The sequence below is a fragment of the Myotis daubentonii genome, chromosome 17 (genome assembly GCF_963259705.1).
Source record: "Myotis daubentonii chromosome 17, mMyoDau2.1, whole genome shotgun sequence".
Classification (NCBI taxonomy): domain Eukaryota; kingdom Metazoa; phylum Chordata; class Mammalia; order Chiroptera; family Vespertilionidae; genus Myotis; species Myotis daubentonii.
The window spans coordinates 10,480,496-10,497,157 of record NC_081856.1 but is presented as its reverse complement, the minus strand read 5'-3'; the positions used below and the strand labels follow the sequence as shown (position 1 = coordinate 10,497,157).

The 16,662-nt window shown below is 43.3% G+C and overlaps 1 protein-coding gene across 2 annotated transcripts in view; it reads left to right on the top strand.

The window, feature by feature from the left end:
• The window catches only part of FER1L6 (fer-1 like family member 6), a 129,946-nt gene extending 116,160 nt beyond the window's left edge, over positions 1-13,786 (top strand). For both annotated transcript variants that reach the window (XM_059672789.1, XM_059672788.1), the window contains 6 exons: positions 349-437; positions 874-972; positions 3,379-3,620; positions 4,918-5,081; positions 8,822-8,922; positions 12,081-13,786. In XM_059672789.1, the coding sequence (XP_059528772.1) occupies positions 349-437; positions 874-972; positions 3,379-3,620; positions 4,918-5,081; positions 8,822-8,922; positions 12,081-12,264 (879 nt within the window). In that variant the 3' untranslated portion in view covers positions 12,265-13,786. The remainder of the gene's footprint in view (positions 1-348; positions 438-873; positions 973-3,378; positions 3,621-4,917; positions 5,082-8,821; positions 8,923-12,080) is intronic.
• Positions 13,787-16,662: the final 2,876 nt, after the last annotated feature.

Here is a 16,662-nt window from a genome sequence, read left to right as displayed (position 1 = left end):
CCCATGAACTAGAAGACCAGGGTTCAATTCCCAGTCAGGGCACATGCCTGGGTTGTAGGCTCGATCCCCAATGGGGAGCGTGCAGGAGGCAGCCGTTCAATGATTCTTTCTTATCATTGATGTTTCTACCTTTCTCTCTCTCTCCCTTCCTCTCTGAAATTAATTAAAAAATTATTTTTTAATAATGTCAGTTCTATCTTTGTCAACAAATAGTCTAAACATGTATAAAGTGACTAAGCTGTATTTAATATCCATTTCTTGTAAAGAGATCTATTAAATCTGTGAATGATCAATTGCTCATGTGGTACCCCCGCCCCCCAAAGCTAAAGGAGGTCTTTTCTTAATAAGGGCCGCCTGCAGATGTGGGTGGACATGTTTCCCAAAGATATGCCTCAGCCTGGACCTCCTGTTGACATTTCACCAAGGCAACCCAAAGGGTAAGTCAACTGCAGCCCCACCTTCGGGGGAGAGACCATTGTAGCAGACTGAATGATCATGACATTTGAGCTGGTGTCTCATGTGTTACGTTGATCAGTCGGCACCTGATAATTACATTTCACTTTCTACCGGGCCAGTAACAGCAGGGGGTGTAGAGATTGGAGTGGTGGTCCCTGTTCTGTGGTAGGGGCTATTACTGAGCTTCAACATTCTGAAAAGTATTGGTTCATGGAAGGAGGGTCTTCTCAGAGAAATTCATGTCCTTGGTGATTCCAGCTGGGACGCTTGGTTTTGACAGAGCCAAGACCTTAAATGTTGATATTTTTGAACTTGGTAAAGTTGAGGAAACTTACAGACTCAAAGCAATAACAGAATCCCATAGACACCCACTAATTTTCATAGTTTTCAACCTAATGCTGCCTTCCCTTATTCCAGATATGAATTGAGAGTAACCATCTGGAACACTGAAGATGTCATTTTAGAGGATGAGAATATCTTCACAGGACAAAAATCAAGTGATATTTATGTTAAAGGGTAAGGTCATTAACAAACTCCATCCTTCTTATTCTTCCCTCTAAGCAAATCTATGCCTCAAGGAAGCTAATCCACCCACATCCCACAAAAGGCGTTCATCTTACTCACCTTGTTAGATAAGGGCACTTGCTTTGTCAAGTATTTGTCTTATTTGGTCACTTTGCTAAGAATTTGTATCTCATGAAAATATTTTTGTGAGGAAATCTTATATAAGCATCTCTTTAAGTTAAATATTGTATATATAGGCTTTTCTATTAACCCTTTGTGGTCCAATTTTATTTTTGGAATTCAAACAGTCTGGTCCAAATTAATTGACGGGATTGAATGTTGAAGTTATCTGTCTCACTAGACCTCAGCTCGACTTTGGACCTGCTCCTAGCGCCTGGTCTGTGGAGTCAGCCTCCAGGTTGGACCAAAAAGGGTTAACATTTAAAATACATTTATGTCTGAAGGAAATAGAAAGATGTGATACTATTGATGGAAGAGTAAGTGATAAGATTGTAAGACTAATACAAATGGTAAAACTTAAAACTTCCTGTTTGCTAGTTCTACTGATAAAAAAGATACCAACCTAGGACTCGGGGAGTGAGGATTTTATGTCTCTCGCACACTTGGGCTATGACACAAGTGCCTTTGTAAGGCTTCCTTTTAGCCTCTAGCCAGGGAGAGAGATAAGGGAGTAAAGAATCAAAAGCAAAAGTGACATAAACATGTATCTCCCTGAAAAAAAACTCATCTCAGCCTCATCTGGATATCTCTTTGTCTTCCCCAACCAGGAAGCCTTCTGTCTCATTGATGCCCCCATTTCTACTATGTCCTTAAATCTTGTCCCTTTTACCCCAACCCCCCAACCCCATACCCCAGTCGTGTGCCCTTGCTTACTTACTGTGATTGGTGAATGCTATTAGGCTTTTATTATATAGGACTAGACCTATTCAGTATAAATTTAAAATTACAGTAATACATATAGAAAACTTTTCTGTGAGATTAAACTTTAATCCATACAGACTTAATTTTAATTACACAAACATGTCTACATAAGTAAAAACAGGTAAACAATTGGTCGATTTTTTTAACATATACATTCGAAAAACCCATTTTATTAATATAACGGACCTTCAGCTTTAACAGACAACCCCTCACCTGAATCAGTCCGTTATTTTGAGGTTTTTCTGTATAGATAATATGGGGTACAAAAGCACTTACCATATTATCTCATACTACAGGCCTTGTGCACGGATTCGTGCACCCGTGGGGTCCCTTGGCCTGCGGGGATCTGGTTGAAACCAGCTCTCCGACATCCCCCAAGGGGTCCCAGATTGTGAGAGGGTTCAGGCCAAGCTGAGGGACTCCACCGGTGCTTGACTGTGGCCAGGGGAGGAACCGTGGAGGGCTCCAGGGGAGGAACCGTGGAGGGCTCCAGGGCGTGTCCGGCCTGTCTCACCCAGTCCCGATCAGCCGGACCCCAGCAGCAAGCTAACCTACCAGTTTGAGTGTCTGCCCCTTGGTGGTCAGTGCACGTCATAGTGACTGGTCGAACTGTCGGACACTTAGCATATTAGGCATTACTATCTATATATATATAAAAGCCTAATATGCAAAGCGTCCCCTCAGGAGTTTGACTGACTGGGAGTTCGATCACTCACTATGATGTGCACTGACCACCAGGGGGCGGCGCAGAATGAAGGAAGGCCCCGGCCGGTGGCCGGCAGCCACTAGGGACCCTACCGGTGCACGAATTTTGTGCACTGGGCCTCTAGTATAGGATAATTCTCAGAACAACTCTATGAACTAGGTGCTGTCACTGCTTCCATTTTCCAGATGCAAACCGAGACACAAAGAGGTTAGATAACTTGTCTACGGCTGTACAGTTAGTAAGTGCTAGAGCCAGGATTGGAGCCCAGGTAGGTGCAGGCAGCCCTGGTACCCTCCAGGCCACACTGATGCAGGCCTGCTGGGTTTTTGAGACCCACAACCAGAGAGAAGGTGGCCAGTTACAGCCCTGCAATCACAGGTCTAAATTAGGCCAGGTTTAGAGGCCTTGATGTAGTAGGCAGTCTTGTCATAACACCAGGTGCAGAGGAGGCACCCCTGACAAAGAGGGCTCCCAGGATAAAAGGAAACTGGTTCTACTTTCACATCTCCTGCATTTTCCTTCTTCATTGCATGGGACTTCCGGTCTGCGCATGAACAACTGAATGCTTCCCCAACATGGCTTAGAATGAGGGTCTGTCTCTGTTTCAGGCCCTTTAACCTCTTTTAGAATCAATGAAACTTCCATCTAAATCTAATGATATCATAATCTTAAAACTATGATCTCTGACCACATCGAAACTAGTGAAATCACTCTCAATTGTACTGGTGCCTGAAGAATGTGTGTTTAATTCTTGTTCTGCCTTTATTCAGGTGGATAAAGGGTTTGGAAGACGACAAGCAGGAGACAGACGTGCATTACAACTCCCTGACCGGCGAGGGGAACTTCAACTGGCGCTTCCTGTTTCCGTTTCAGTATCTCCCAGCTGAGAAGCAAATGGTCATCACCAAGAGGGAGAACATCTTTTCCTTGGAGAAGATGGAGTGTAAGACGCCAGCTGTGCTGGTGCTCCAGGTCTGGGATTTTGAAAGGCTGTCCTCCGATGACTTTCTGGGTGAGCCAGTGGCTTCATCAGCTCGTGTGCATGTTAAGGGTTGTGTCCCGGGCTTGGGGGAGCTTGCTGTGATTTCACTGCAAGGGTAATAATGTCAGTGCTACTTATGATAGTAAAAAACTGGAAGCACGCCAAATAGCCCTTCATAGGGGATTGGCTGAATAAGTTATGGAGCTTCCATATGGTAGAAGATACATATTCAAACAGATTTCAGTTGATCTTTGCTCTACCATGAAGGAGCGGTTAAATTTTGAGCTAATTTGTGGTTCACGCTGTGTCTCAGTTTGGCTCAGTTGTAAAAACGGGGTAGTAATATTGCATATCTCAGAGGGTGTTGGGAGCTGTATATGTGTTACTATAATTTAAAAACTAAGCATAGTGCCTCATACATAGTAAGCACTCAATAAGTGATAACCCTGCAGCCATTAAACATAGCAAAATATTTAATGAGTTGAATAGATGTGCAGGATGCATTGAGTGAAAAAAAAATGTAGGAAAAGTCCCCTTTCTGTAAAATATATGTGTATATAAAACATGTTTATATGTGTATGAAAAAGTGATAGAGATAGTCAAGGAGAAAGATGACAAAAGGATAAGGACTAATCCATAGAGAATGATGGAAATTTTTTCTTTTTGTTTTTTTGTTTTGCTTATGTGCATATTCTAAATATTCACAATTAACAAATATTAGTTTTGTACAAGGGAAAGGTTATTAGAGAGATATAAAGTGCTGTCATGGCTCTAGTGCACATGATCTTAGTCTGCCTATATTCATTCATTGAAAATATCTTGTTGAGAGTCCACTAAGGTCTTGGAGAGTAACCACAAAGACAGTAAGACTTAGTCCCTGACCTGGAGGGGTTTAGTGGACTCAAAGAGGGAGGTGGGGTGGGAAAAGGGGGTTCTCACAGACTGATCTATGCCAAGGCAGGGGAAGGCCCAGAGACAGGCACGTACTTCAGACTACAGTCAGGGAGCAGAGATGCCCAGCAGCAGTGACACCTGAAACTGAGGCCTAAAAGTTTCATAGGGTAGCTCTGCCCTGTCTCCTACCTGCTACCACATTATTAATGCTGTCAGGGCACCAAATATGTCTTGGCCACGTTTGTATCCCCAATACCTGCTAGTGATCCAATATGGAGCTGATTGAATGTCTAGTGAGGGATGGATGGGTGGGTCGGTGGATGATGGGTGATGGATGAATGAATGAATGAATGACTGGGTGAATGAATGGGTGAATAAGAGTGGTGACTGATTTTAAAAGCCCTTCCATAACTGCTTTGGGCATCTCTCACAGGCTCCCTGGAAATGAACCTCAACAGTTTCCCCCGGGCAGCCAAGTCTGCCAAAGCCTGTGATCTCAGCAAGTTTGAAAATGCGAGTGAGGAGAGCAAGATCTCCATATTCCAGCAAAAGCGCGTCCGGGGCTGGTGGCCTTTTGCTAAAAGCAAAGAACTCACAGTAAGTGACAACTGCAGGAGGAGGGCTGGGGCAGGGGAGGCAGGGAGCATTAAGCCTTTTAAATGAGCAATTTGGCAAACTTCAAGTGAAGTGCCTCCCAGTGGGTGACACAGAGCCCTGCAGGGCAAAGGTTCTGCTGAGAAGCAAGAATTTTGAACACTTTGTAAATGCATTAGCCTTCCATATTCCGGCATTCTGATTTAATAGCTATCTCTGTCAGGCTGGTTTTCTGTCCTTTTGGCTTGAACTTGTGCCCCTGGTGTTAGTTCCCCCCGCCACCCCAACATTTCTTGAAATTTTGCATCAAGTCCTGACTGATGTAATTTTACATAAATACCTCATCCTCTCACCCTCAAACATGAGTCTCCGTTTAAAAAGTGATCCATCCTTTGGAAACGTCCTCGAGAGAGTGGCCGCAGGGAGGGCCATTGACCCCGTCCCTGCACTGCCCCTTGGTGCTCCTGTGTGGCTCACGCATAGGCATTCAGACCTTTTTTTTTCGCAGATACTGGGAAGAAAGTTTCTTCGCCCTTTCCTACAGCCTCCGCCAGGGAGGAGGGGGGCTTCGTCTTAGTGAAGTGGAGAACGGGTCTGGGGTGCATCCCTGGCCATTTTCTCTGCTGCTGCCCTCCTCCTGGCGGGGGGCATCTTCTCCCCTCTGCTCCTGTGCCCAGTGCCAGAAGCACGTCCAGGTCAGATCAGGACCCTTCTGGTAGCAGGTCTGGATAGAGAGCTATTTCCCCCTCCCCTTCCCCCTTCTCTTCCCCCCTCCCCCACCCCTTTCCCCTTTCCCTCTCCCCCTCCTCCTCTCCCTCCCCCTTCCTCTGCTCTAGGGGCCCAGTGGATATGAGGCAAGGATGCCCTTTGAGCCTGACTGTGTGAGTGTCAGCTGCCCGGTTTTCTTGTGTTTCTGGGAGTTTTCCTCTTCCCTCCGTGCTCAGTGTAACCCCCCTGATTGGTGGAATTGGATGAAGGGAATGAGGCTCATTCTTCTCCATCCTCCTAAGTACCTATTGAGGGTTTGCTACATGGCCACCCCGGACTCAGTTCTGGCTTCACAGCTTAGCACATAATAGGTCCTCGATCAATGAATTGATTGATGAATGGATGAATTCAGAAACGAAGTTAGCCTGGCCTCTGCCCTCAACCAGCTCAGAGTCCAGAGAGAGGAACAGAGATAGCAACAGTGCAGTCATGCACTAAATATTCGAAGTGTTCATCGCACCAAAGGAAGAGAGAGGAGGGAGGGATCTAATTCTCTCTGAGGGAGTGGAGGGGTCATGCAGGGCAGAACAAAGCATGATGAGAAGGTGAAAATCGCCCAGCACCTGGATCCCGGTTTCTAAATGCCAATTTGTACTAAAAGAAACCAGGCATCTTTGGAGAAATGGCTGACTCCAGATCTAGGGCAGATAAAACACAGGACGCGTCTGGGACATCTCCTGGTGACAAACAGGACAGTTCGAACATCCAAAAGAATAACGACTATGCTTTGTGCAGATAGCTTTTGCTAAGTTTTTATTTATTGCCTTAATTTAGCTATCCAGAAGTGGAAATCCTAGGTTTAGAGCAGTGGTCGGCAAACTGTGGCTCGCGAGCCACATGTGGCTCTTTGGCTCTTCCACAAAATACCGACTTCTGTACATGGGCCACGAAGTTTCAGTCGCACTGTACATGCGCGCCTGCACGTGGTATTTTGTGGAAGAGCCACACTCAAGGAGCCAAAGAGCCGCATGTGGCTTGCGAGCCGCAGTTTGCCAACCACTGGTCTAGAGTATGACAATTGAAGATAATGCATACACACTGACACATACATATGTGTATGCAAATACCTGTGCAGGTATGTATCTATGTATGTGTGTGTGTAACCCTCTTCCTGAAGGCTTTTGCCAGCCTATGTCCCCACCATGACGGTGCGACAATGCCTCCTCTCATGCCTGCGAGGGCTGTGTGTGAATGAGCAAGCACCAGTGCTGAAGAAGGCACGTCCGACCTGAACACAGCCTCTTCTCAGCCTCCCCGGCATCACTCTCAGGCCTGGTGAAGCTGGAAGCCATAAATAACATGTGCAGAAACGACCAATCTAGTCTTTTCAGGACCTTTCCCTCCATCCAGAGGTGTCATTAAGTTAATAGTCTCTCAAAAGGTCCTCCCCTCCCCCCAGCTCTGATTAAAAATTACACTTGGGGGCTGTGATTAGCTTAAGACCTTCACGTGCTGCTTGGTTGAGTGCCGATGACTGAAGGCTCTGTGTGGAGAGAGGGGATGAGGAGCGGCATTGATCAGAACAGGCCAGGAAGCACCTTGCCCTGCTGCCTGTGTGACACCAAGTTGCATGATGCTAACTCGTGGCTCTGCCTGGGGAAGAATTCACTTTATAATCTCCACCTCGCTTTTCTTTACATTTTTATTTTCCTGGGGGAGTATGGGTCCTTAGAACATCTATGGGTGTTTTCTGTGTGGGCAGGATATGCTTCTCATTACATTATGTGTTTCCAGGAAATAGTGTCACAGGTAACAACTATAATTTGTTGTTGCTGAGAGTATTACAGATATTTTCCCCTTAACCCTGCTCCCGTCCCACCCCCAGCCCTTCGCCGCACTGTTGTCTGTGTCCATGGGCTATGCATATGTTCATATAAATTTTTAGTTTGGTTAATCTCTTCCCACCCTCCCCTGCCTTCCCTCTGAGATTCTGCAGTCTGTTCTATGCCTCCATGTTTCTGGACCTATTTTGTTCATCAGTTTGTTTTGTTCATTACATTCCACATACAAGAGAGATCATGTGATACTGTCTTTCTCTGACGGGCTTATTTTGCTTAGAATAATACTCTTCAGGTCCCTCCATGCTGTCTCAAAGGGTAAGAGATCCTTCTTTTTTTTACAGCTGCTTAGTATTCCACCGTGTAAATGTACCGCAGCTGATGGACACTGGGGCTGTTTCCAGATCTTAGCTGTTGTAAATATTGCTGCTATGAACAGAGGGGTGCATATATTCTTTCTGATTGGTGTTTCGAGATTCTTAGAATATATTCCCAGAGATGGGGTCACTGGGTCAAATGGCAGTTCCATTTTTAATTTTTTGAGGACACTCCACACTGTTTTCCACAGTGGCTGCACCAGGCTGCCTTTCTACCAGTCGTAAATAAGTGAATAAACAAGAAAGAAAGACTATTACCTTTTGCAGAGGTCGTCTCGTTCTTTGATAATCCGAAACTTACATCACAAGTGGTAGAGTAAAAGGATAATTGTGAAACAATTAGTAGGGACGGTAATAACAGTGAAGGATGATGGGAAAGCCACTCAGCAGATATGGACACACACCCACCTATTTCCTCTTGAGAACCATTGACAGAGAAGAAAGACAGCAGCAGATTTCAAAAGGTTCCGGCACTTAAGTAAGCAGCCCCCCTTCTAATTATTGTAAGTTTCTATAATTAATATTTCTTCAGAAATTAAATGATTACAAATTAGCACAAGTGACAGTATAAGTGTGTCTGTGTACTAGTACATGTGGGACTCTTTTCACAAAACTCAACAGTAACATCATTGCAGGGCTTTTATTGTCCATCATAAAAATGGCTTCTCCCAGGACCAAAAAAGTAACAGTATTTCTCAAAATAAAGCAGCAGGATAGTCAAAATGCTTCCTGGCAACCTCCCACATGGTAACACTTTTCTGGAAGGCTGGGGGTGCCCCAGCAGGTCTTTGTGACTAGACACCTAGTTTTGTCTGTACAGGGGAAGGTGGAGGCCGAGTTCCACCTGGTTACTGCGGAGGAGGCTGAGAAAAACCCTGTCGGGAAAGCGCGGAAGGAGCCAGAGCCCCTGGCCAAGCCCAAGTGAGTGGGGTCGTGGGCGGGAGCATCCGAAATGGGAGCAGCCTTTGCAGTCCCCGTCACAGAGGATGGGCCATTTCTAGAGGACCCTCTGGGCAAACTGAGAAGCCAGGAGGCAGCCAGTAGGTGCCTCCAATCCACATAGCTTTTCGTTTCTATTGAAAAATATTCTAACATCAATACAGAGGCAAATGGAGAAGGCTTGTTTCTGTAATACTACCACAAAAGCTTTTCTAGGAGAATTTCATAATATTCTTTACTCTTTTTTTTTTATGTGAATGTCACATGAATTTTTTTCACTCGTTCTCTGATCATGCATACAAAATTGTCTTAATGCTTCATGCATGCTTTGCTGAAAAGTTCTGCTTTGTTTCCACAGTTGTCATAATTAGCATTTTTAATGGTTATGGAATATTCCTTAATGGCCATAATTGAATTGGTTACCACCCCATAATTGAATATTTCATTTATATCTACCTTTTTTCATTATTATAATATGAAAATGTTTCCCCTTTATCAATTACTAGAGGCCCGGTGCACAAAAATTTGCACTCGGGGAGGTCCCTCAGCCCGGCCTGTGCCCATTTGCACTCCAGGACCCCTTGGGGGATGTCCACCTGTCGACTTAGGCCCACTCCCCGGGGGATCAGGCTTAGGCCCCCAAGGGATCGGGTCTAAACCATTAGTTGGACATTCTTAGTGTTGCCGCAGAGGTGGGAGAGGCTCCTGCCACCACCTCTGCGCTGGCCAGCCATGAGCCAGCTTCTGGCTGAGTGGCACTCCCCATATGGAAGTGCACTGACCACCAGGGGGCAGGTCCTGCTTTGAGCGTCTGCCCCCTGGTGGCTAGTGTGCATCATAGCAACCGGTCAGTCAATTTGCATATTAGCCCTTTATTATTATTATATAAGATGTCCCTATTTCCCCCCTTTTGCCCCCTCTACCCAGCTCTTGCCCCCCACTTCTTTCTGGCCATCACCATACTGTTGTCTTTGTCCATGGATTGTGCATATATTTTCTTTGGCTAATCCCTTCTTTAAATTCATTTCTTTAAATTTTTATTTTCAGATAAGTGCTTATAACTGCACTATTATATATTTTCTATTATATCATTTAGAATTAAGATATTTTTTAATTGAACCCTTGTAAATTTTAGCACAATTTAATAAATTATGCTAGAAGCAATTAGGAGATTTTTCATGCAATTCAGATACATTTCAATTAATATTTTATTACTTTTTAATTTTTTAATATATTAATTTGAAATAATCTCATATATGTAAAAAAAACTATAAAATACTACAACACATTATATGTACCCTTCACTCAATTTCTTAGGTGTTAATAATTTAAACATAACCATTATACAACTAACAAAATTTGGAATATATTTTTCTTATAATCTCTTTAATGTTACTTAATCCATTTACTTTGTTTTTGTTAATCTTCACCCAAGGATATTTTTCCATTGAATTTTAGAGAGTGAAGGGAAAGGGAGAGACACATTGATTGGCTGCCTCCTGCACATGCTCTGATAGGGACTGGGGATCAAGCCAGCAACTGAAGTACATGCTCTTGACTGGAATTGAACCTGGGACCCTTCAGTCCATGGGCTAATGCTCTATCCACTGAGAAAAACAGGCTGCAGCTTAATTCATTTACTTTTAATCTATATGTGTCTTTATATTTAAGTGGGTTTTGTTTTTGATTCACCCTCATAATCTGTCTTTTAATTGGTGCATTTATGCCACTGACTTTCAGAGTGCTTACTGATAGAGTTACTGCCATATCAGGCGGCTTCTGGGGCTTCTGGGGCCCGCCTGCGGCCTGGGATCAGATCTGATAACGGGCGGCAGGCAGGCGGCTTCTGGGGTCGCACATGGGGGCCTGGATGGCAGCTCGCACTTATGCTGTCCCACCCTGCCTGCAGTATGCAAATTAGCCGCCATGTTTGTTGGCGGTTAATTTGCATATCTCGCTGATTAGCCAATGGGAGGTGTAGCGGAGGTATGGTCAATTACCATGTTTGTCTATTATTAGATAGGATTACTTTAAAGTAAATTCCCAGAAGTAAAATTACTAGAAGAGTTATTCTATTCAATTTAATCCATGGTTATATATCAATTAACACATTATTTGCGGGTAGTTTTTATCACATGCTAACAGGTGGCGCGGGCCATTTTTGCACTTGAATAGATTGATTACCTTTATACCTGGAAGTACATACATAATTCATGATTGTATGTGTTAGAGACCCAAATTTTGTCCTTTGGAATTCGTATATCTGCATGTTAGCATCCCTTTAGAGCAATAAAATGTATAAAAATAAACTTATTTATACGTTACCCGCATTCTACCGCTAGCCTATAAAAAACATATTAATACATGTCCCGTGCTCTACTACCAGTCAACGTAAAACGTATAAATACGTTTCCTGCATACAATGTGTTAAAAAGTAAATATATACAGATATGAAATATGTATACAAAATACTCTTTCAAATTGTATTTGTGCTATCCCTGCCCAGCCTGCAAGTGTCTCAAAATAAGTGGTCCCTTCTCTGAACCTACCTTTTATATGTCATAGTGTTAGAAACTTATTTATAGATTAATTCAAAATTATTTATTGAGTTCCTACAGTGTGTACCTACTATGAATAACACTGAAGAAATATAAGACATAATCTCTGACTTCCAGGAGCCTTCAATCTGTGTAGGGAGAACACCCAGACTCATAAAATAGTTATCAGAGTGTAGAAGACAAATATGCTAAGTTCAAAGGCGGCTGAGTCTAGTGAGAAGTGATAGGTAAGGTAGGAATTAGAAATGAGGGGGGGCATTATGGGCTGGGGTGATCAAGGTGGGCTTCATGGAAGAGGTGGGGCTTGAGCTGGTCAGGGTTGGTCAGATGGAGGGCACTCAGGCCTCTGTCTGTGTTCTAACTAGACTCCTGCCCTCCTCTAGGCCAAACTATCAATGATGAGGAATCATTACTACCCCAAATGCTAGATTGCTTCTGCTTTAAGGCAACACAGTCGTCTTCTCCTGTTGTCAGGCTTCTCCTTGTGGCGAAGTGGAGTCTGAAGTTCTCCCCGAGGTCTAGAGAGTCCTACATGAGGACAACGTGGCCCCCTTACCTAATTTTCTCTCGCTTCTCTCTCAGCCGCCCAGACACCTCCTTCTCCTGGTTTGTGAGCCCCTTCAAGTGCCTGTACCACCTCATCTGGAAGAATTACAAGAAGTACATCATCATCGCTTTCATTCTGATCATCCTCATCATCTTCCTGGTCCTCTTCATCTACACCTTGCCAGGTGCCATCAGCCGAAAGATTGTTGTGGGCTCCTAGAGGATCATGGAGGACCCGGGCCCTCCCTTTCTACGAATCCTCTCCTCTTCCTCACCTGTAAATACAGAAGAAAGGGTGCTCTGTGCAGGTACTGTGCTGGGTGCTAATGGGATGAACCCAAGGGGCCTCAGAACCAGTCACTATGTCTAGGGACAGAGCAGCTCTTCCTTTTTAAAAAAAAATATGTTTTATTGATTTTTTACAGAGAGGAAGGGAGAGGGATAGAGAGCTAGAAATATCGTTGAGGGAGACATATTGATCAGCTGCCTCCTGCACACCTCCTACTGGGGATGTGCCCACAACCAAGGTACATGCCCTTGACCAGAATCGAACCTAGGACCTTTCAGTCCACAGGCGGGCACTCTATCCACTGAGCCAAACCAGTTAGGGCCAGATCAGCTCTTCTTGGAGGAGACGGGAAAGGAACAGTCCCTCCTCACCCTGACCCCTGCCACCACCTTTCACACATAAGCTTTAAGTCATGTTTTCAGCCATGGGAAGCATGAAATAATCAACGGTGACCTCAAATTGATTTAGGTGGATGTTTTCTTTATGTAACTGGTTTTATTCTGAAAAGTTTAATTCTCTGTCTGAGATTTTATTGGAAGTACTTTCTTTCAAATAAAAATTTTATGGGAAATAAACTGAACACATTTTAGCAACTACTAGGTATTCAACCTGTCCCATATATCTTAAGTTTGTTTAATCCTTACAGTTTACAAAACACATTTACTTATTCAGGCTGCAAAACTAGCTTGGAGAAAAAATCATACAAATCACCTAAAATATTTCATGGTTGAAATTCCCGTCTAGAGGTGAGATGAGGCTGGTTTTCCATTAAAGTCAACACTTGCAAAGCTTGTGATTGGCGGTGGTAGTGAGTTCTGGAAAAATCCATTTGGATTTATGTTCTCTGGCAATTTCCAAGTGGGAATTTTGTGTATGAAAAATAATTTTGAGTATGTGTGTAGAGGCAGGGGCAGAGCCCCAAGTATCATGAGAATTCTCTTCAGCCAGGTACATAGCCCACCAGACACGACCCATAGATCATGATCCGAATGACCACTGTTGGCGCCATTCAACACTTAGTCTTACCACCATCTGTGGTAGGGTCTGTCAGACTCCCAGGCAGAGATGAATTTCAAAAGCAGTCTTAGAAACAACAGCCTATCGCTGGTCAGGTGGGGCCGGTTTTTCTTGAAAGTGAACCTTGGCTCTTCAAAGTAACCCAGCCTGGATCTGCTGCCCCACCTGGAGGAGGGAGTGAAAGTGAGGGGCCGGTGTTCTCAGAATAAGGGAACAAAGGAATTGGGGTGTTTAGCCTCAGACACAAGTAAATATGGCACCACTTCTTCTTTCTATCACGGGGGCTATTTGGTGGTATTGAGGAGGCTTGATTGAGGTTCCCCTCTTGATCCCGGAAATACATGGCTATTGATTTCTTTAGCTAGCCTGCCACATAGGTAACTGTTCTAAAATAAAGGATGTTTACTTCCACATGGAAAGTCATTCCAGAATGTTCTTTTTTTTTTTTTTTTTTTAGCATATTACCCTTTTATTATTATAGATTATCCATCATTATTGTTATAAAACACTCATCATTGTTACAATTCTTATTGTCAACATCATAGTTATTTCTGGTTAAAATGTTTCTATGGTAGCCATTAGCCCAGTAAAATAACAGAATGTTCTTGGTTCATCAAAGAAGTGTGATTTTAAACTTCAGTTGTTCACTGAATTCTGGCCCTGGATACTCACGCCCTGGTAACCATGATGTCCTGTTTTCCCAAAGTCCTGGAAAACAGAGCACTGAAGACACTGGCCACGTTTCCTAGTGGGATTAATTGCAGAAGGTGTGGAGTAACGTCTCCAATAATGAGGTGGTCAAAAATACTAGAGGGCCTGTAACATACACACTGAGTACATTGTAAATTTAAAAAGATGGGTTAGAAAACTGTATGTGTAGCATGATGTAAAAAGAAAATATACACATGCATAAATGAAATGTCTGGAGGAATATGCCAAAATGTTAATAGTGATTATTTGTAAGTAGCTGTATCTTTTTTCCCTTCTTGTTGTTTCTCCTAAAACTTTTAAAATAAAAATGTACTATTTTTAATGTAAAAAGTTTAATAAATATGTTCATTTAAAAATATTTACTGGGTGTCTCCTATGTGCTGGGCAGGGGGGATGCAACAGAGATAAGACAAAGATTGCCATGAATCTTACATTCTAGTAGTTTCTCAAAATATCGTTTTGTCTCCGAATTGTGGGGTGTCCAAGAAGAGCACCAGGTAGGGCACATGTTTCAAGCATGAGGTTCAAGAAAAAGCACAATTAGGACATTTTATTTTGTTATTGAATTTATTGGGGTTACATTGATTAATAAAGTTACACAGGTTTCAGTTTATAAAAAATGTATAGAATGTGACATGGACAAACAGGATTCCCGTATTTGTGACTTACTAGAATGGTGGCTACGTGAGGACAGAGATTTCAATTCCTTGCCTCTCTGCCCCAATGACTGTCATAGAATTCTGCACACCATAGGAATTTAACAGATATCTGTTAAGTGGGGGAAAAAAGCACAATGTATACCTGTGTTGTTGAAAAGGAAAAGAACGCTGTTATTTTAGGATGGATTTGGAAGTAAGGTACCATACTTTCCGCTAGATTCTGGACTGTGAAATGACAAGTCAACTCTAGATAAAGCGATGCACCTTGTTCACATCCACAGTAAAAACAAGCTAAAAATGGACAGTTCTTTCAAGTTAAATAGAGCTCGTCAACTTTGCTTTAATGTCCAAATGCTGAAAAGCCTTGCGCACAGGTGTCTGAAGCACTTTCAGATCAGATGGCGTCATAAATATGTGAGAAGAAGCGGTAAGCAAGGATAATTTTGGAATCAGCTATGTCTTGTGTTCTATACATAGGTTATTACCTGTGCTGTGTGTAAAAAAATACAGTAATGAAAAAAAATACAGTAATGTTCTAGGCCTAATTTTGCAGCCCTGGCCCTGAAGATACTGCAGTTTTAAAATAAACATATTTAAAAGCTAATTTCCCAAGGAGTAGTTATAGTCCTATTTCTGTTCTTAAATAAGATTAATTTAAATTTATTCATTTGGCAAGTTGAAGTTTTTTTAACAGCTTAAATCTGTTTCCTAGTGGTTTTGTTTATGTGTTTTACATTTTAATTTTTTCCCTCAAACTAAGCAAAGCAAAATTAATTCCAGCAACAACACCACCACCAAACAACCCACACGATGGGACATCCAATTCTGTGTCTCCAGTAGTTGAAACATTTGGTACCTTTCTTGCTCTTTCTCGTAAAAGACACATAAATGGCAAACACAGGGTTGACTTCACAGCCAGGGCCAGTTGGTGTTTGTTTATTCAGCAGAGAGTTATTGCACGCCATCCTCACCCCAGGTGTGGGTTCAGCACTGGGAACACAAAAGTACGCAATCAGATAAACCTCTGCTCTAATGGGGCATGGAGTTTGACAGAGAGAAGACATTAATCAAATAATCACACACAAATGTCATTACAGACTGAAGGGTGGAACCAGGACAAAACAGTGGGAGGAGGAAGAACATCTCAGTATAATCACTGTCTTCCCTCCTGGGGAGAATCTGTTTCCCATCCTCTTCCAGCTCCCAGAGGCTGCCGGCATTCCTTGGCTTGTGGCCCCGTCCTCCATCTTCAAAGCCAACCATGTTACATCTCTCGGTGCTTTTCTTCTGCAGTCAATTCTCTCTCTGATTATAGTCAGAAACGTTCTTGCTTTTGAGGACCCAGGTGATTATATTGGATTCACCCAGATCACCCAGGAAAATCTCCCCATGTCAAGGTCCATAATCATATCCGCAAAGACTCTTTGCCTTGTAAAGTAACATACTCACAGATTCTAGAAATTAAGACTTGGATTTTTGGGGGGAGGTGAGGCGATGAGGCATTATTCTGTCTACCACACTGAGAATCCTCACCCAGGCCTCGAAATTCAGCCCAATTTGGAAGTCATTTCAGTGGAGCTTTGGAGGTTGGGGGGATGATTACGGCGAATGAAAGGAGGCCCCATGGACACTTTTCTCTCTGGAACAAGATGTTTCTATTCGTTCAGCCTCTCAGGTGACAGTTGTCTCAGGAAACAAAAAGAGGGATTCTATCCCTCCTTGACTCATGAAAATCTCTCAGCACAGTGGATGGATGAGGCACATGCAGAGATGGTGAGGGAAAGCCGCTGCCAATACTTCCCACCTCTCTGCCTCGGGAGTTTCCAAGTCAGACTGAAATCCAGCTTTCCTTTAGCACAGCAGTCAGTAGTTCCTTCCAAACCAAGAGGGAACACTTGATTGTCTCTGCTCTCCATGACTTGTAAAGGGCGATTTGAGAAGA